This window comes from Cinclus cinclus, chromosome 16 (genome assembly GCF_963662255.1).
Source record: "Cinclus cinclus chromosome 16, bCinCin1.1, whole genome shotgun sequence".
Taxonomy (NCBI): Eukaryota; Metazoa; Chordata; class Aves; order Passeriformes; family Cinclidae; genus Cinclus; species Cinclus cinclus.
The window spans coordinates 12227192-12248955 of record NC_085061.1 but is presented as its reverse complement, the minus strand read 5'-3'; the positions used below and the strand labels follow the sequence as shown (position 1 = coordinate 12248955).

Sequence of the window (21764 nt, the reverse complement as noted above, 5' to 3'; positions counted from 1 at the left end):
CTCTAAGATGTATTTTCCTGCCTTATTTGCCTTCACTGAAAGGCAAGAGGGAGCTGGAAAGCTGGTGCCAGCAGGATGCCAAATATATTCTTTCTTACACAGGAGAAGGAATAGAAACGTATCACCAGCAACTTGGATGCTCTCAAACCACACTCAGTGCATATTTTGGAGAGGGATAAAGATGGCTACAGCTCTCTTCTGTAGTTAAACAGGCCTGGCCTGCTCTCTAAGCAGCTCACTCAACTTTGGACCATCTCTTTGGGTCAGTCTTCCTGCTGGTCTCACCTGTAACACAGTGTGTTTCTTCAAATCTTAAAAAAATGGGAGCAGAGGCAGGGTAAAAGTGCCCTACTCTTGCTCTCCTAATCCAGAAAAAAAAAAAAAAGAGGAAGCAGTAAAAATGAAGTAGCATGAAAATTTTCCCCACATCAATTCTGTCAGCTGAGTCTCAAACCTGTGTTGAAGAGCTCCAGTCAGGACTGACCACAATGAAGCATAAGGACAGGGACCTGCAGATGACCCCCCCTGGCTCTGGCATTTGTGCCCACCTCAGGCAGCCCAGGAGAAGGCATTCTTAGCACAAATGAAAAGAGAGAATAGACATCTGTTGTTTGGGAAATCTGTTCTGAGATGAAAGATGGAGAGTAACAGCAAAGCTCTGAAGCAATACACATTGTTTCACAGATTTCCTTGTCAAGAGATCTTGTGAGAGGTGTGAACATAACAAAGTGTCATTCCTCCAAGCTGAATCCATACAAATCATTGCCCTCAGCTCCAGATATAGGTTTCTAGAGCAAGCAGATAAACCAATCTCCCAACCCACCAGAGCATTTTCTCCCACCACAAAAACAATCCATTATCTTTTGCAGGGATGTCTGTTGAATACTCATGAAAAGGCTCACAGGTACATGACCTTCATGACAGAGGAATGGCAGAAGCAGCAAAAGCAGAAAATCACGGAAATTACAGTAGCTGCATAAATCATATTCCTCTCCCCCATAAAATCCAGACCACTGAAAAAGCATCACTGACCTCTCAGTCCCAAAACATAAACAGAAATATTTATCTGAAACCACCTTTGAACCATCTTATTTTAGGGACTGTTTGCCAAATGGGGAGCAAGGCATTTGACTTGGTAAATTTTTCCTTGCCCAAACTCCGTTTTGTCACTCTGTGTATACACACCATACATATGTAAATATGTAAAGCAGTGCATGAACAAGCCTGTAAGGTTTCCCCATCCCTGCTTTGAGATCCATGCTGTTGGGCTTTGAGAGGACAGCTCACCTTGGGTTTTTCCACCTGTTTGGTTGTCTTGCTCAGGTCGCTGGAGTTCTCGGCTGACGACGTTCCCGGTGTCCTGGCTCCATCTGCAGACTCCAAGCTAGGAAGCAATGCTTGAGAACAGCTGCAGTGGGGCTCCTTCACCTTCTGACCTGAGATCAGATAGGTCTTTAAACCTACAGGAAATAGAAACGACCAGTCAGAAGTACAGAAAGACAGAGAAAACACTCCTTTGGGCTCCTCAGACACAGTGACTACCAAAGCACTGCCAAGACTGAGGAATACAGCACACAAAATAGACAGTGGCTGAGAAAAATGACCAGGAATACGAACATGTTCTGTGCAAAACAGTGGCAAATAGGGTTACCCAAATCTGGTGTTCCAGACACAAGAGGTGACTCTAACACACAGCAACATGTACTCTCTTTATTCCATTTTCACTCATGTACTTCTGACAAACACAGCTAAGACCTTATGCATTTGCTTCTAAGTTGAAACTTGAGGTTTTGTTTTAACTCTTTACTTCTGGAAAGGATGTAGCCTGGTTTTCACCGATATCTGTATTAATATTCTACTTCTGAAAAACCAGCATGTACTCCTTCACTTGCCAGAGAGATGTCATGAACATTACTTAGTGCTGGTAGCACATGGAGAAAGGAAATGGCATTTAAGTGCTAGAAATTCTGATGGGTTTTCATAGTTAGAGCAGACTTCACATTTTTAAAGAACAAAATCAATCTCCCTCTCTCGCATGTACACCCACACACGCCCTCTGCAACTGGTGTATGAATTGAAGCATAATTGGAAAGCAGATCCAACATTAAAGGCCAGGCTGGTAAATAGCAGGTTGTATCAAGCTGAGCTGTATCAAAAACCTGCTCAAAAAATGAAAGATTGGAATTTCATTTAACATATCACTTCTTTTACTTCCTTGAACTTTGCGCTGTGGTGTTCTGGGCTATTTCTAGACACAAAGCCTGAGAAGGAGCTCTTAATCATAGCTTTCTGAATTCACAGGAGCTCATTTGATTGCCACTGGATGGGCAATGTCCTGCTCAGCACAGAGGGGCACCAATGTCCCCCAAAAAGCATGGAGGGCATCAGTATGCAGAAGGGCAAAGCTGGATTTTCTGTGGTGCCAGAGCCCACGTTCCCAGGGGCTGCTGCCCCAAACCCTCCCTGCCCCAGGCTCCTGGGATGGCTGCTGGGTCCCATCTGGGTGAGCTCTGAATCCCCTCCCTGACCCTGAGACTTGGCTCCCAGTGCAGCCAGACTCGGCTGTCACAGCCATCGACCCGTTCAGTTGGCTCCATCCACAGGGTGAGAGCTGGAAATAAATGTGTCAAGTTGCAGCCCGTGGAAGAGAGCAGGTTCCTGCTCCCTGTGATAAGGTCACTCTCTCACAACCTCCTTCACAGACAGAAAATCATATTCCATAAACCTTGCTTTAGGTTTGTAATACACAGCCTGTACATGGCCAAAACCTTTCCAATAAAAATAATTCAGGCATACTAAGCAATTTTGCAGTTTCTCTCTTTATTCTGCTCATAGCTTCAGCTCCTGAACGTGACAAGCACCACAGAAAGCCACATCCCTACCCACCATGTCCCCCTTGGGCTCCAAAGCTGCTGGGAAAGCTCAGCTGCTCTCACACAGAGTTCCAAAGCTGGGTGCACTTGCTGGGATCTCAGAGATGTTACACCATAGCCAATCTTTATTTTTATATCATTTATAGTAGTGCTTGGATTTTATTTGGCAGAGCTGCTTAATAAAATCCTGACTGCTGCTGGCTTCCAGATGTCAGGCTCTCTCCTTCAAACTTCTGCTGATGGGGGCTGTTGTTTGAGGAATTTACCACAATCAGCTCACAATTACATGTTTACTGTAGTAAAGGCTGGAGCATTAACTGACTACTCCTATTTTTAAAAGCTACCTTAAAGCAGCAGGAGTAATTTCCCTACTCCTATTATTCCTCCAGTTTTTTTCCTAAACAAACATATTTTCTTTGTTTATTGTACTTTTAAAAAGGTGCTTTTTATGTCTTACTGTGCTGTGCAGTAAAATTGTTTTGTCAGTCTTGTTGCATGCAGTAGAATTATCTCCAGTTTGAGCTCCAAACTGAGGAAAAGGAAGAAAGGCTATGACACACCAGACACTGCAAATGGATTTGGGAAAGCAGAATCCAGGCCTTGTCCCAGCCTGAAATATCGACTCCTTGACCCCACTCTCCACCTTGTCCTCTCCATCTCTAGCAAACCCACCAGCCCACAGCACATCATTTAAAGCCACTTTAAAGTGGTCCCAGGCTTTAAAGCTAGCTATAGTGCTTGGTTGTTGGCACCAAGGTCTCTAAAAATCTCTTTATTCCCTCCTTGTGCTCCGCAGTCCCACCACATCCCTGCATAAGGAACGTTACTCACAAGGGGTAATTTAAATTGGGACAGAGAAAAACCAACATCCTGCACGTGTTTTGTAAGGAGCCAACAGGAGAGCAAGAAGGAGAAAAAGGTTATTTTTGTAAAGTTTTGGAAAATGAAGAGGTGTAAAAACCTTTCACCTTTACAAAACTTTACTAATGTGGCCTAGCTAATACTTTCTTTATTAAAATATTAAATCCTTATGATGGGAAAACTCCATTTGCTTCAGCATTCCTTGGAACTCTGTGACATTTCACAAAGCACCTCCCAGGCCGAGTCTGAAATTGAAAAAGGGTCATTAATTGAGTAGAACTGTACCAATGAAAGTAAAATGCATCATTTGAGAACAACGTTCTTCCTCCTTCCACATCTCTAGGGAATCAGTGCAACCAACACTGTCATTTCCCACACAGGCGGGGTAGGGAGTGAGAAACATCCACAACAGCATGTTTAAATCAATTAAGTAAGATGACAATAAGGAATGAATAAAGAGAGGGGCTGCTATTTTATGTGAAAATGCATTTTTTGGTGTGTGTTGCTGCGCAACGAAGTAACTCAAGACATGGCAATGCAGAAAGTGATATGAGGTGCTTGCAGTGCTATTTATAAAGGCCAAGATCAATCTTGTACTCACTTCCTTCTCTGAAATTTATCCAAAATAAATGCTGAAGCACAACCTCAAGGTGCCTTATAGCAAATCTGTCCTCTGGCAAGCTTTAACCTGCAATTCTACTTTTTCCAGAGGTGGCTCTTGGAAGCAAAGGCAGGGAACAGGCTACAACAACCCCAACAAATCAACTTAACACAGCTGTATTTTCTGCCCTGAGAAAAAAAAGAGTTCTCTTGTGTTTGAGGAACACAAACCATTCCCTTCACTGCTCTTCAAGCTCTGAAATTCTGTAAGCATTATAAAGAATAACAGTTCCTGAACACTGAGCCAAAACACTCATTGCTTGAATTCATCTACTTCGAATATTGACATGGCAGTGTTTGTAAAGTGTATTTTTTGACAAAATAATAACAGATGAGGTCTTCATAGAACAACTGTGGGTTTCTTAGTCCTACTACCGTGGAATTTTAGAAGCATTAGTGAGTCTCTGTACTTGGCTCTGTTCTTCAGATTGCCTTTCTTTGATCCGTGGCATTTCTCTGAGCTTATAAAAACAGAAAACCACCCCAACCACTAAAAACCACTCCTAATAACAACAAAAAAAATCATATGCATGTGCTCACACACAAATTATTTTCCGCATGCACAAAAATAAACAGGAGTTATTATAAATAAGGCTGTGTATAAACATCCCAGGCTTCCCCCAGGTTCTGGTGGCGTGAGAAAAGCTGGTGGCTGCAGAGCAAAGGGAATTCAGGAGTACAGGGAGAGGCTGGAGCCTCCTGCCCATCCCCAGGAATCCCCAGATGAGCCCCTGCAGTGAATCCCCATCCCCAGCTGTGCCTGCAGAGGAAAAGCATCCCAGGTAATTTGTGGGAAGTCAATTGCCAGGAAGGAACAGGGAAAGGGAGAGGAAATATGTTCTCAGCCTTCAAATCCTAAATTCAGTCATTTATTCCTTCCTTTCAGCTCATTTATCCTCACGACTTCGGGTCACAAGTTGCTGTTATTCCAATCTAATCTGATTTTTACATTAGGAGAGGACATCCCCCCATGCATCTGTTTAGGACAGGGTGTCTTTTCCTACAGGAAATGAGGGATTAATATAAATACTGATAAGAAATTCTTCGACAAAATATTCAAGTTTCAATTTTTGATGCTACACCTGTTTGGAACTGAAATTTTTTACCCCTCTGTTGACAGCAGACAGGAAAATTTCTTTCTCTCTAGCAAACATTTTTACACTTCTCATGTCTCTGTGTAAGGCAATTGAAATTCTTTTGAAACCCTTTTCAGCACTGATTTGAAGAGATACCAAAAAACAATGGCAATTTCAGTCACGGCCTTACTGATTCACTTAATCAAATTATAATTCCACTTTCCTTATATATCCCTGTTTCTCCCTCCACGGACCACTTCAGCTTTTTAGTTGCAGTATGGGCAGTTTAACAGGTGATCAAGTGCTTGCCAGGACACAGCCCTCTGTGCTGGGAGACAGCAATATTCCTTATATTGATGTAATAAAATCCAAATTGTATTGATTACAACCCCTTTGACCAAACATCTTTATATTAATGTTGCTCTATCATTGTTTAACTTTCCATCATTTCCCTTGCAGTCTCCATGCTTTTACTGTTTGATCATAACTCAGGCCTGGTCTGAGTTCCTTTCTGAACTGATGGGTAAATCATTTCTGAGTTGTGCTGCTCTGCAATCCATCAGCTTTTCACTTTCTCTTTTTAGAAAGACAATAAAAAAGTTTTCTCCGTGCCTTTTAAAGACATCTTTGCAAAAAACTGGGAGTGAAAATACTGATATTCAGGCATTACCACTCCAGGGAAAGGAAACACAGACCTATGGTGAGGTTTCCTCATACAATAAAAGGTGCTACTACACAGTTTCATGAGACTGACTTGCTCTGTAACATAAATTATTAACTGTGATTTCTGGAATGTAACATGACTGGCAAATAATAACTAAAAAAATCCCAGCGATGTATTGCTTCTAATTACAGGCTTTTTTATTTGCATCTCACTTTTCTGTGCTGGTTGGGTTTTTTTTTCCTTGTCAATCTTAAATGATTTTTCAGGCACTAACCTAAAGTCCATGCAAGAAATAATGTAGTACATACCACCATTCCAGGAGCTTTAGTATCCTTTGGGTCCAAGCTGCTGCTGAATCTAAAGATGATTTTTAATAGCAAATATTCTCCCTCATTCCTGGAGTTCAACAGTTGCCTAATCCGTATTTATGGGGATTGTTTTCTGTTTTACTTTAATAAAGGCACTTTGCACAGGGAGTTCCCACAAACTTCTTCCTTCCTCCCAGCACAACACTCTCATCTACTGAACTGGGAGCTGGGATTTTACACCACAGCAAAAAACTAGTTGTCTTGTCACTTCTCATGGTTTAGTTTGGGAATCAGAAAAAATTTTTTCAGAAAAAGGGTTGTCAGTCATTGGAAGAGAGGTGCTGGAGTCACCATCCCCGGATATTTCAGGAAATCACCGGACGTGGCACTCAGCGCGCGGCTGACAATGGGACCGGTCACAGACTGGACTGAATCTTCGGGGGTTATTCCAACCTAAGAGATTCTGTGATTCTGTGAATCCCTCCTCTCAGTGTTTCCTGCAGCCCCAGAGCCCACACTGCTCCCTCACACCTGGCCTGATCCCCAGAGCCAGCAGGAGTGGCCAGGGCTGCAGGACAGGACCGTTCCTTCCTCTTGTCCTCCTCATGCTTAAAGCAACCCGGGCCCTGCCAGCTAAAGGCAGCAGATTTCTTCACACATCATTAATGAAGGCTTTTATGTTAATTCTTGTAACTCAATAAAATGCTTAGTAATTTCTACTCCTTCTGCACAATGTCCGGGCTGTGTGTAACATCATTCACTGAACGCTTCAAGATCAAATACACCCTAAAGACCCCCACACCATCATATCCATTCTTGAAAAGCAGTAAGGGAAGCACTAGTAAAGGTAAACACAATTCATCCAACTGCTCTGATGAAGGCTGTGCAGAATGACATGAAAAAAAATTGTGAGGGTTTTCTTTTTTCTATTTTAAAGCCCTAAAAATGCTCCTAAGTGAATTCCAGCTTTTTATCTCCAGATATTTCAGTGATAAAGCTGGAAGCCAGAATCACAATACTTTCTTTTATACAACAGGCTTTGTGTCATTCACACTGCAAGACTGCACAAAAGTACATTGGATAACTCTATAAAAAATTGAATTTATTTTCCTCAACCTACAAAGCAATGAAAGAAGTCCCACCCTTCAACCCACAGAAACCACTTCCAGCTCAGTGCAAACAAAAGCACCTAACTCAAGACACCTGATTCCAAACAAGCCTACCTGGAAAAGCATTTGAATGTATGGAGCAACATTTCCTGTGGCTAAAATGAGAAAGAGAATTTCTGAGCCAACTTGCTATCTTAGGTCTCTGGAAAGCAGAAAGAACGATAATAAGAAACAGAACTTTATAGACTGGAAAGACAAAAGAAACTCAAAAAAGCCAAAACCCCAAACCTATCCTCATAATCTCCAAGGAAGAGCTGCAAAGAGCCAGAGAAACCAGAGGCATCTTCTGTATTATGGAAAACTGCTGTTTTCCTTATGCCTCCTTTGTTTAGCAAAATACTTATTTTTGATCTTTTGATCATCTAACAGACAACAGTGGGTTTGGAAAACGTTGATCAACAACACATGTGTAATTTTGGCATTCAACATCTGCCAGTTTTAAGTGGGGAACCCTGGACCCAAACCCGCAATTTACATTTATAGCTAAGCTGTAGAAAGGAAATTGCAAGCTGGTGGTCCATCCTTCTTCAGACTCTTTCATCTTCTTCACACCTGGGTGAGATAAAATAACCCAGCCAAAGAAAAAAAATGGCAGAAAAAAGGCCTGGGCAAGTCCAGCACAGACGTGCAACTCAAACACACTGGTCCAATTGCCACTGCTGCCTCAGGAATATATATATATATATATATATATATATGGGGTTTTTTTTAAACTCTCCTGGCAGGTGAAAGGCTGAAGAGAGACTGATCCCTACACTGGCCTTTACAACTGCCCATATTATTTACGTTTGGTTTTTACCAGCTCTTCTGGTGCCTGAGAGTGAACAGCAGGTGAGTCCATCCTCTGCAATGACTCTGGGGTTTTAACTCCTTTTTTCACCTCAGTACAGCTCACAGCTTGTCACCTTAATAGCAGAAAAAAGCAGGTTTAAGGAAAGGTAAGCCTGGGATTTTGCAGTCTTGCCAGGGGCAACAGCGTGCTCTGCAAGGGAAGCTTGAAGTCCAGCAAATTTACTAACACGCTGCAGAGAAAAGATTCTCTCTACCCTAAGAGTTCCTCACAAAACCTAGGAGATATATGGTGCTCCTACATGTAAAGCTAAAAAGAGGCCCAAATTCCAGCTCTAGGATTTGGAGGATTAACTGGTACAGATACTGTGTGGCTTTTACTGACACTGTTCAGCCCTCCTGTAAACCCTCCTGCAGTCTTGGTCACGAAAACAAATTCCATGATGCAATCCCACGCCTGAAAAGACATCTGCTATTATTTTATTGACATTATTTTTCACATTTATTGACAATCCCTTTGCCCTCTGTGTTAATTTTAACACCTGGAAAGGAATAAGCATGATAAGAGAAAGTGAAACGTTTGAACAATGAGGTGCCAAAGCACAAGTCACCCAAGCACACGAGAGCATGGCACTTGCAGGGGGTTCCAAACACTTCAAAAATTATTAAATTCCTCCCACAGAACACCATTTCTGGAAATATAAATAATAATGAATTAGAAATGGAATCTAGTAAAGATAGAGCCCGTTTAGAATCCACCATTTGCTTCACTGCTGGACCGGGAATGAGACACCAGCACTGAGGAGACTGAAGACGTGGAAGAACAGAAGCAAGGAGCAGCAGGGATGGAGACTGAGAGCCTCAGCCACTCTCCAGCACTGCCCAGCTCCCTGCTGCACCCACTGCAGATTGGGAGCTGTGGGATGGAGAGGTCCAGCCTGCAGGTGTGGCTGCAGTGATGTAAAGCAGATGTAAATTCACTTGAGACACACACCATGCCTGTTTTGGCAGGCTCAGGACTCTGTGCCTCAAGGAAAATTATAAGGTCATAATGCTGCAAAGTCTTTTGAAGACACTACAGAGAGTTCTTTTTCTTCCAGTTTCTTGTTCAGGATGCAAACGTGGGTTTGGAGTTTTTTCTCCCCCTCTCATCATTGACAGGAAGGTACCTCAGAGTACAAAACCAGACGGCCAAGGCCATGAGCGCCACAATGCCAAACACGGGGTCATGGATCAGCCCCTGGAGCTCCTCTGGAGCACAAATCCATTCCATACATCCCTGTCCATACATGGAACTCCTCCTGCATGGTAACAGCATGGAAGCAGCAGGATGACAGAGGAAACCTTTGGGAACAGCTTTCCTGTATGGCCCCTCCAATGCAAGCTTTTGGGCAGGATCTGTCCATGTTTCCCTGGTGAATTTGCACACGTGGGAAGTTCTGACATTCCACATCGTCCAAAGAGTGCAGCAATCCTTTGGGATATGTACAATATATTTCCAAAACTTCCTTTTATTATAAACAAAAATGCATTTCCAACTTAAAACTACTGTGGGAGGGAAGCAAGCAATCTGAACACAGCACAGGAGATATCTCCAAGGCAAGGACTTCAAACAGTTTTATAAAACAGAGATCTATGGACAGATAAGGATTTCTCAACAAGAATTCCGCTGCTCTAGACAGGACGATTATACAAAGCCACAAACATCCCAGAGAGACATCATATATATTACATTTTCTTCCCACACAGTAGCTAGCATACCTCAGGAACTATGGATGGCTGCACCAGCCTCTGCTACATGCAGGCAGAATTAAAAAGAAGTCAAAGAGAGGCTCTAAGTGTAAGTTTTCTTAGCTCCAGGCTCTCAAGAATGGGAATTTATTCATTTTAAGCTAAACAGGCGAGGCCAGAGTGAAAGCAGTTAGAAGCTTATTAGAAATCCCACCCAGGAAAATTCCACTTGGGACCAGAGGTTGCCATCTATCTTTTTGATTGATATTTTAGAATTGATGGATAACAAACGTGCAGGATGGAAGAGAGGATTCCAATAAAAAACAATAGTCTGATGCAACTGGAGCCTGCTCAGCCCATGGTAACTGAGCGAGCTATTGTGGCTCTCTGGATGAACACTTTTTAATAGAATCCAGATTCAATTTGAACAAGGCTTTAGAAGCCTGTTTTGTTATACTGCTGCAATCTCTCTGTGTTGACAGGACTACGATCAGGCAAATTCCTTCTCTCTTGCATAATGCAGGTAGCTGGATGTGACACGCTAAATCAGCGTTTTTTTTGGGACCAGGGCAATCCCACAGGCTAGCAGGGGCTCACAGGGAATTAAAACCCAAATTAGCTAAAATCCATGTGCAAAGCTGGTGGGCTCTGCATGGAGAACACAAGTACCTTCCATGTTGTTACCCTGAACAACAATTAATTAGCTTGATTAAGACATACTCAGAGAATATAAAACATTTGCCCTCAAGGGATCAAATGAAAAGAAGTAAATCTGCCTATCTTAGATAATTCCTGCATTAAAAACATAGTTCTTTTTAAAAGTTGTATATGTCTGGGTACCAGAGTTCAAAGTAAAGAAAAAGGTCATCTGGGGTCCCCAGCACAGGAAAGACATGGACCTTGAGGACATGAGTCCTGAGGAGGTCACCAAGGTCATCAGATGGATGGAGTAGCTCTGCTTCACAGAAAGCCTGGGAGAATTGGGATTGTTCTGCCTGGAGAAGAGAACCTTTGGGGTGACCTAACTGTGGCCTTCCAGGACCTGAAAGGAACTTGCAAGGAAGATGAGAGAGACTTTGGACAAGGGGCTGGAGTGACAGGACAAGAAGGAATGGCTTCCCACTGTCACAGAAGGGCAGGGTTAGATGGGTTATTGAGAAGAAACTGCTCCCTGGGAGGGGGGGCAGGCCCTGGCACAGGGTGCCCAGAGAAGCTGTGGCTGCCCCTGGATCCCTGGCAGTGTCAAAGGTCAGGTTGGACATTGGGGCTTGGAGCAACCTGGGATAGTGGAAAGCATCCTTGCCTATGGCATATTTGGGGAACATGATGAGCTATAAGGTCCCTTCCAACCCAAACCATTCCAGGATTCTATGATCATTTTTCCACCTGCCATCAGAGCCTACCAGCACAGTTTGAAGAGTTAATGTTTATACCAAATCCTTGTTCAATACATTTTATTATTAGATCAGTTAGTAATGGTATTTCTTCCTCCTCAAAGCTTTTTGGTCAGAACTGATGAGTTACACAGTGAGCAAGCACAGCTTTGACAGAGCTTGCAAAAAATGTTGCTCATCATAGGGGCTGGAGTGGAGAACACATATTCCAACACTTGGGAAGCCAGCAATCCCCCCCGAGCACCGCTGGCTAGGGGAATATGTGAGCCCCAGGGTATTTATTCAAATTGGCTGCAAGAGCCCAGACAAACAGAAATAACGTTGCAGTAGTGAATTCAGTCATTTCACAACTCCCCCAGTGCCCAGCCTTGTGCAATCCAAACAGGCAGTTGTAATTCCAGGTAAGTTGTTATTCATAACTTACGCACCGCTTGTTTACATGTGGTTGACAGTTTTAAACGGTTACTAATTCAGTACTGAAAAATAAAGCTAATGTAAATAAAACTGCTGCAGGAGGCACTTCAGAACAACAATATCTCCCAGTGGTATAAACACTGGTGAGGTGGTGAAGAAGAAACTCCCAAAGAGCAGCCACCACCTAAGCATGTATCACTATACAGCTGTATTTTAACTGGCAAGCTTCAGCCACTGAGTATTTTCAGTGTTTCTAGCTCAAAATAAGATTAATTTCAGAGCCACTGCTCTTTTCAGAACAGCTACTGAGTGTTGTGTCTCCCCCAAGCAGAGGATCAGCTTTTCAGTTTGTTCTCCTCCTTAGGTAAAATTGTAAACAAATAACCATTCCCCAAAATAAAAACCATTTAAAAGCCCAAAACCAAGGTTAAAAAGGAAATATCACCAGAACTATGTTTATTCACACAGTTAAAACGTTTCTGAAATTCCTTCCATTTCCACAGCATACAACACTGAGGCAACCTCCAGCCCTGACAGGCCACACTGGAACCATCCCTTCCTCTTCACACAGGAGCCGCAGTTTCAGACACAGGGTTGGATCCACAGCATGGATCTCTTTCACCCAGGGAGCACAAAACCCATCCTGGAGATGGATCATGTGCTGCTACACATGGAGCAGGCCCTCCAGGCCATGGGGCAGCTGCGATGGCTGGCTGCAGGACAGCCCTGACAGCTGGTGAAAAGGACACCGTGCTCTTGGCTCGCAGCATGATGGCAAAGACGTGGCCAGCTCTTTACTGGAAGAGTCTTTTCCAACAGCTGATTCAACCTCCAGTGGTTTCCAGCTTTGCTCCTCAGGCTCTGGCCTCTAAGCGTGCCAAAGCACCCAAACTCTGAGGATTCAGGAAAGCACAACAAAGAATCATAGAATTGTGGAAGGGTTTGGGTTGGAAGGCACCTTAAAAACCATCTAGTTCCAATACCCTCCTGCCATGAGCAGGGACACCTTCACTAGACCAGTTCCAACCTGGCCTTGATCATCTAGGACATCTTCTACTGCTCTTTCCCACTGGATCACTGCCCAAAGGAGTTCATCTCTCATTTCTGGGAAACAACGTGATGGGCAAAAAGGGTGATGACATCCCCCACCACTCCAAAACTGCAAGGATAGAAAACAAATTCTCTGTCCCACAAGTAGCTATTGAGAGGTTTCACCCATCCCTCAAAGCTCCCAGCATAGAGGAGCCAAACACCTGGGTCAGGAGTCCTCAGAGCTAACACAGATATCTCCTCCCAAGTCTTAAAACACGCATGGTGACCACAGGTAAACCTGTATACTCACTTCACATGCTGGATCACTGTAGCATCATGTACTTCAGCAGATAACATGATGGATTGTAACATGATTCATGCCCATAAAGTACAAAACATAGGTAATCAATTCTTTCATGCATCCAAACGAACCCCTAATGAAACAGATAGGGAGATTTGTCACTTGCTAACCAACAGATTTGCTTGATCATTATGTCATGTCACTAAATGTATCCAGTGGGAATGACATTCAATAACATGCAGTTAAAGAAACATCCTCCAGCAGATCCACCGAAACGTTCTATTGGCTCTTTTGAAATGAGTTCACCCCCACATTCCCAGCAGCAAATCTTTGCCCAGTGCTGATACTCAAACCTATTTTTAAGAGCGAAGGAGATACCAGCACCACCAGACAAGCAAGTAGAAGTCCTTCAAGTGACATAAACCAGACATGGGGAAAATCAGCATTTCTGTTTCTCCAAGGTTTGAATATTCTATAAATCATCTATTATTATTCCCTGCACTTGGACCAGTCCTGGCAGTCTACTTCATACCAGAGCAAGCCCCCAACAACCAGCTCCTCATTCAGCTCATGGCCCAGATTTGATTTCTTCATCCTTTGCAAAAACATTCTCAGACTTTGTGCTAATAACTAGCTGATTACATTTCAAACCCTCGGGCTAAAAGTTATTACTGGGGAGTGCAGGAATGTGTCTGGAATGCAAAAACAACGGGGGTGAAAAATCAGTGGGCTCTGAGCTGGTATAAATAGATAGTTCACTGTGGAAACTCATCTCCCCTCAGAAAATCCAAACCCAAAGACAGTGCCCAGCTATCTCCTCCAGTTAATCTTACTGGAGAACTGACTCAGCCATCTCCCAGCCCTGAGGAAGAGGCATCTCCTATCTACACAAATGCAATATAAATAATGTTTCTCTCGTGCTTGCATGCAAGATAGAGAACCACCCTGAGTAATCTGTTGATAAACTCACGTAAGAGACAATAGTTTTGTGATATGCCAAATACTTCACATCTTGGAAAGAAATGGGAGAAAAGTTATTCTTAGGGAAGCTTTCTCTATGGTTGAACAGTATCAGGTATATTGACAGAAAGTTTCTGGTATGCAAACTTACTTTGGTCCAAGAAAATTCCTACATCAGCCTCCACCTGGAAATTCAAGCCAAGTATTAAACCATAAGATCTTCACAGAGGTCTGGTCTCTCTTTCCAGTGTCTGCAAAGGGTTACAGCACTCACCAAGAGAGCAGCCCTGCAAGGGCTAGAAGCAGGATTTATAGGATCCATGGAAATTAGGGATCAATCTCCCCAGCTTGATTTTTGGGGCTTTGGGCTGCCCCTGTGTAACTTACATCCCTTCTCATTTGGATGTGAAGTTATTCTTAATCACTTTGAGGTATAGAAGACACTGGGGAAAGTAAAGATTACAGGTCTCCAGAAGAAGATTGTTGTAAAAACAACCTATTTATTCACAGCCTTTAGTGGAGGGGAGGGGGAAGAGCTTTGAAAAACAACCTAAATACTGAAGATCAGGTGAAAGCACAGAAAAAAAGGAAATACCCCCTGCCCCATCAAACTCTAAAAAAACAAAAAAAAAAAGCTCTTGGCTGTACTTAGCAAAACTGAAAGAAATCCAACAAAATTAAATATTTCCTGAACCTCTGTATTTGCCTCTCTGATAATGCTGCCATTTGCTGCCGCAACTCTGTTAGAATTGGAAGAGACAAGTCCACAGCCCAATTCCTTTGTACTTCCACAGAATCACTTGCCTAATGAAGTCTTCCATGGCTTATTTGAAGATTTAAGCATTCAAAAACAAAATTCCTCAATGAAGAATGAAGTATTTTGTGGGATTACTCTTTCCCTGAGGTTAGGGATCAAGGTTTCTCAGAAATACGATGAGTCACAGTGGTTTTAGCTTACTCATCTTAAAACGTGTGGGTTTTTTAATCTGATAACAACCAATTCTTTTTTTTTCAAAAGTATTTGAGACAACTTGTTTAAATGGGAAACAGAATATGTTTTTTGTTACCCTCACACTTGTGTAAACTATTTTATGTAAAGGGAGGATTTTATAACCAACTTTTGACATTTTTCATCATGACCCAGAGATAACCAGTGTGTTTTAGAAGCAACACCTTATCTAGAGTACAGCAAGACAGCTGCACACCTCAGAGGTGCAAAGTAAAAAAGCAGAAAAACTTTTCAGTGCTAAAAATCACCATTTGATTTGCAATGCCTTCCCTCAAGGGAACTGAAATTAAGGACACTGATATCACGGAATGGTTTCAAACAGAGTGCATGGTTTACAGGTGAGCTCACAGCTTGGTCAGTACATCCATGCCCTGCCACCAACACCAAAATCCAGTGAAAGTTTCCACATCATTTTTGTGTACTGTGAGATCTCTGCTCTTTATGGACATTTTGCCCTCCTTCATGGATTTCTTACTTAATTTCACCTGTCCTGTTGGTCTTGCACACTTTCCTTCCTTAACCATTGCTACACAAATTATAGATGAATTTGATGTCAAAATAAAAGGTACCCTCCCAAATTATTAAGTCTAAAAAGCTTTATTAACAAACTTGCTTAACACTTTCCAATAAGTGAAGAAATACATTGTAAAAAAATAATTTTAATATAAAGGAAGTTGCATTAGTGCTGCAGGTATCAAAACCAAGAGATTTTTCTCCCTTAAAAAGCATCATCAAAGGGCATCTCAGAAAGACCAGGAAAATCAGAATGGTAAGTATATTATGATACACTCAAACATGAAAATACACATTGCTAATACAATGGGTTGTTTTTTTTTCTACTTGGGACACTTCCCTAGGCTGGAAACCTCTATTCATGGCTCTTAGGAAACTGAAGCTTTACAATGAAGAGTATTATCTTCCCATAGAGCACAAAACCCAACCTATATCAAATTATTTTGTGCTAAACCCATAATTCAATGTCTTTTTTCCCAGTTAGCTTCCTAGTCCAAGAAAGGACATTTTAATTTCTCACTGATCCATGCCACTGGAATTTCATGCAAGACTTTGCTTGGGAAATTAGAATGGAACTGTATAAACTTAAAAGTGAGAAAGGAAATACTTTTCTAATAGTTACTGGAGGGCTAAGTCACAGCCATCTATTCAAGGTACTGCACAACAGCTGGGTGTCCTCTTTGCAAAATACAGACAATATACAGAATATGGAATTTGTACAGTATTTTCTAGAAATAATTTCTCATACCAAGCCTATCCAGTAGGCTATACCATACCATATCCATACCATATCCATACCTATCCAGTAGGTTTTCTTTTCTTTTTTTTTTCTTTTTTTTTTTAATTTATATATCTGCCACAGTGTTAAGGAGCAAGGTCTGGTTTTAAAAGGAGGGGTGCTTTTCATCTTTTCTGTCAAAAGCATAAAAGTTGTTTAGTTTAGAGGAAAACTGATTATTTGAAGTCTGCTCTCCCATTAACACCACAGCACAAGCAAAGCATTTGTCTTTTCCTCTGGATATGGACTGTGCACAAATCCAGGGAAGCTGCACTTTTTCTCCCAGGCAAACCAGCAAGCACTGAAGGCTGGGTGTAAAAAAGATAATTACCAAAAAAAAAAAAAAAAAAAAAAAGTAGCTGTACTCGCTGAAGCCTCAGCCTGTTATTTTGGTGTGAAACCTCTGCTGCTCCTGGACCCTCTCAATGGCTGGTATTTCCTTGGGCACCCAGGGATGTGCCCAGCCAAGGAACACACATGCCTGCTGTGCCTGCAGCTGGGCTTCTCACAGGAATCCCCTGGCTGGAAATGGGAACAAAAGATGCTCCTTTTCTTCCCTCCCTCTACTTTTTTGTGTGTGACCAGATGGATCATCTGCACGTCTCCATATCTGCATGTTTTTATTCCCTCTGTTTCATTCCAATCAGAAGAGAGGGAATCCATCTTTTAATTACATTTTGAAATGTTTCTCCTGAAGAAGAGGGGATAAACCAAAATCTGTGCTAAGGAAGAGCCCAAGTCCTCCTAAAGCAGCTAAAACCCTCAGTGCAATCTGCAGGAAGGAGGCTGATTTTCTGTCCCAGCCTCTCCCACGCTGTTTGCCTCCGCACGGAGGAAGCTCAGTGGTTGTAGAGAAATGGATCCTCTCTCCTTGTGGCTGTCTCAGGCTGAAAGCAAGGTCTGAGAGCAAGGTCTGGCACTCCCCTCTCCTCATTCTGCTGTGCTTTAGAAAGATCTGTTTGCCTGAAGCTGATGAGGTGAAGTAGTGGGGTCTCTCAGATGGAGTTTTTGTTCTGGCTTCTTGCCACACAAAGTGAGAGCTACTCGGTTTGCAGATCTCAGTCTGAGTAAGATGACAACTTTATGTCACCACTGAGTTCACAGCCAATACCAAACTGGGGGGGAACAGGACACAATGACAAGCTGGGAGCAGTCAACAGACAAACAGACCAGGCTGTTCTTCAGAGAGACCTCAGAAGAGTGAGCAGTCAAAGCAACACTTGGAAAACCACCTGCAGTTTTGGGCTCTCCAGAGATGCAGCTGATGCATTGGAGTGACAACAGAGAGGACCTTCATGGTGATCAGGGGGCTGAAGAACTTGATGTGTGAGGACAGAGCTGGGTTTTGGGAGCTTTGAGAGGAGAAAGCAACAACCTAAGAGTGCAGGAGGAGAGCCAGGCTCTTCGCACAGGAACACAGCATCAGGACAGAATATGGTGAGGCCAAGTTACAGTAGGAGAGATGCCTAAAATCCAGCTCTAAACCTCTTGTGAGCCCCAGTTTGGACAAGACACTTCCAGAGGTTCCTCAACAACCTGTATCATACTGTTTAACCAAACCAAGCGGAAATCAAATGGCTGCCACATAGAAAACTACAGAAAAAGTTTGATTTGCCTCCAAGATCTGCTGTGTGCCTGTCTGGTTTACATTGTCACTGATGCAGCAGAGCATCAGCATCAGTTTTCCAAGTTTTTGCCATACATGACTTTAAAATTCCATTTCATGTTCTAATTTTCACAGAGAAAGGTCATATTAGGTGAATTGTTTGAATTCAGGTAAATATGAATTCCTTTCAGTTGAGATTTTACCATTTTCAACAGTTTTCCTTCAACATTCTTATTGCTATTTCTTCAGAAACAACAAGTGGGTTAGAAATTAAAAATTCACAGTCTGTTCTGAGGAATTTCCACCATAACCTCCCATGGTTTTGTAAAACACTGACTACATATACTGAGATTGCATTTATGCACCATCAATGAATGCCTGTGTGGGGCAAGACCTCCTGACTCACAATGGCAAATCCAATTTTCAGGTCCTGTTGTTGAAAAGAGAAAAACTCAAGAGGTGAATTGGTTCACCTGACTCAAAGCATGAAGGTTACAGCTGAAAAGTACCCATGTGAAATGCCAAAGGAGTTATTTTTATCCCTCCCTCTCATTTAAATTTAAAGCAGGACAGCAGTACTGATACTGTGAGGGGCTAATGTTGTTGAAATGCAATGGGAATCAATAGCTTTTCCAGGAAGAGAGAGCTTGGAAAAGACACGAGCAGTTTAAAGTCTGCTTCACCTCTGCCAGCAGCTTCAGTCACCTCCTGTATACTCAAAACTCAGATTATCTCCAACACCTCACTTCTGCCAAATACACTAATTTTTCTCTCATCATCTCTCTCATCATCTAACAAGTCCTTAGCTCGCACACTCTCAACAGCTCTTCCAAGTTAACATAATGAATAAAAAATATGCAGCATATTGAAATAAAAAAAAAAAAATCTGGGAACAGCTCTGCCAGCTCTGGCTGTGCCATGCAGATTTGATCCCTCCTGCACAGGAGGCAGAGCGTACTCACACAGCCACCCACCTCCCAGTTCAGGAGAACACAAAGCTCCTATCAAGTGTTGCACTCCACATTCCCAGGCTGGAGGAGAGGCCAGACCACAATTTAATGAAGCATGGTTCTGATTCTCACTCTCCATACGTGCCTCTGGAAACTTCCCACTAGTGCCATACATCACAGTTTTTTTTTTTTTTTTTTTTTTTTTTTGGAGTAAGCAAATTAATTATTGTGTTTGAATTGGCTTCCTTTAGAAACCTGCAAAATTCTTGTGTGTTGGGGGAGGAAGAAAAGAAAAAAAAAAAGGAAGGAGAAAATGCAAACAGTGAAGTCACATAAAGCTTTTATGGCAAAATCCTTTTGAATTCCAATTCAATTGGAATATAGCAGCCTCGGAAATGATGGTTCTAAACCACAAACAAGCAAGGGAATGTTTAGTAACCCCAAGCAAAAATCCCCTGGCCTCTGCAGCAGCACAGCTCAAGCCTGCAGCTCTCCATCTATTTATAGACCTGGGGCACATATCACTACAATAGCTGATTGTGCTTTGCAGCTGTTTTGTATATCTAGAAGGGCAGGAAAGAACAGACTGCACTTTGATCTTGCCCTTTTTTGGAGCAAAAACAACAACAGAAAAAGACCATTAGGAAGGACTCAATATTTTGGAATCACAAGGGTCCATGCTCCCAAAGCCACACTTGGCATGGAGGGCTCCCAGCACATGTCCAATTGTTTACTGGGATTATAAATCCAGGCTGCAGTCAATATTTATTCTAGAAGCATGCAAACTATTTCACCTCGCATGAAAACATATGTCAAAACTAATTATAAGAGTCTTTACTTCCCAGAGCATCTGTTAAGTGATACAGACATGAAATTAAGATTCAACCTGAATGCAACTGCATCATAAATTAGCACTTTGCCTTTCTGGGGAGATTAAAGAAATTAAATATTTGCTCAAGATAACATTGTGTGGTAAGAATCAACTATGTACAACCTGTAGAACGTGTTGGGAATAAAGCTTTATAAATGATATAAATGTATTGGAGCTAATGCTGCTGAAGACAGAAATATGTATGATTTAGAGAAGTCAAGTCAGTAATCCCTACCTCAGGAAGTGAGCTGGTACTTCCTGAGCTCTGAGATTAGAGATGATCTACTGGAAAACTCACCTCCAGCATTCAAACACATGGATGATGGGCAGTACTGTGAGGAGAAAAAATCTAATATTTTTAGCACTAAAAAGGGAATAAGCCTAAAGCAAGCATCCTAAGTACCTGACTGTACCACATCCAAAATACCTGAAGAATATTGCTAATCAATTACTGATGGATTTACAAATTGCAATAAAATGTGAATAGGATTTAAATGTGCTGCTTACAGTTACTATCTAAATGAGTTTGAGTAGTTTGTTTCCAAACAGCCACATGGACTGAAGTACGTGAATATGCTTAAAATACAGCAAGTGAGTCTGTAGAAGAGATTTTAAAAAGCACCATGAGAAAAAAAGAGAAGGTAAAAAGTGCTTGTGGTGAGCCTTGTGGTGAGCTAAGAGAAGTGAAAAGCTGAGAGAACTGGCATTGTTCAGTCTGGAGAAGAGAAAGCTCTTGAGTGATGTAACTGCCCCTTCCAGGACCTGAAGGGAACCTGCAAGGAACATGAGAGAGACTTTGGACAAGGACCTGGAGTGTCAGGAAAAGGGGGAATGGCTTCCCAGTGACAGAAGGCAGGGATGGATGGGATACTGGGAAGGAATTGTTCCCTGGGAGGGTGGGCAGGCCCTGGCACAGGGTGCCCAGAGAAGCTGTGGCTGCCCCTGGATCCCTGGAAGTGTCCAAGGCCAGGTTGGATGGGACTTGGAGCAGCCTGGGACAGTGGCAGGGGTGGAACAAGATGAACTCTGAGGTACTTTCCAACCCAACCATTGCATGATTCTGTGATTCTAGGATCATCATCCCTGGGTATCCCCCTGCTGCACAGGGCAGCCTTGCTCTTCCACAGCTCCCAAATGCTGATTCTGGAATGTCAGAGAGTGCAAATAAATTTTGGAATTAGGGAGATGGAAAAGTAGCAGTAGGCTGCAAGAAATGCAGCCGATCAAAGGGAGGAGAGAACAAATCTGAGAGGAAATTTGGCAAGATTGGCCTTTTGTTAAGTGCTAAATAGCCTCTGAATTTTCTGTATTGCATCATCAGCACAGCACATTTGATCATTCTGAACAAAGCTTTTAGACTTTTAAGTATCTAAGATGGGACATGAAATAGTACTCTCTAAAACCTCATCTTGAAAGAAAATATTTAGGCATATTCCTGTCCTGAATACTGATTAATTTCTGCTGTAGGCTGTTTCTCTCCATCTTTTTTATTGAAATCAGAATTCACAGGGGTGAAGAGTTTTTTGTTTAATTTATAGAGCACTTGGGACAATGTTCTTGATCATTAACACAATTGCTTACTTACATATTAGATTTATTTAGACTAATACATAAAAGAATAATATACTAAATAAATTATTTCTGTTGAGGTAATAACAAAAATGTTATTATATCACCTTGAGCAGGGGTATGGGAATGCAAGAGCAACTCTTTATTGCTAAATGCACAAGCATGTACAATCACATAAATTACAAAAACCAATAAATTAAATAAAAAACAACAACAGAAAGCATAAGCTGACAAAG

The 21764-nt window shown here is 42.2% G+C and overlaps 1 protein-coding gene across 2 annotated transcripts in view; it reads right to left on the bottom strand.

Moving 5' to 3' along the window:
• Nucleotides 1-21764, bottom strand: part of ADCY9 (adenylate cyclase 9) — an 82574-nt gene that overhangs the window by 36427 nt on the left and 24383 nt on the right. For both annotated transcript variants that reach the window (XM_062503934.1, XM_062503933.1), the window contains exon 2: nucleotides 1288-1460. In XM_062503934.1, coding sequence (XP_062359918.1) covers nucleotides 1288-1460 — 173 coding nt within the window. The remainder of the gene's footprint in view (nucleotides 1-1287; nucleotides 1461-21764) is intronic.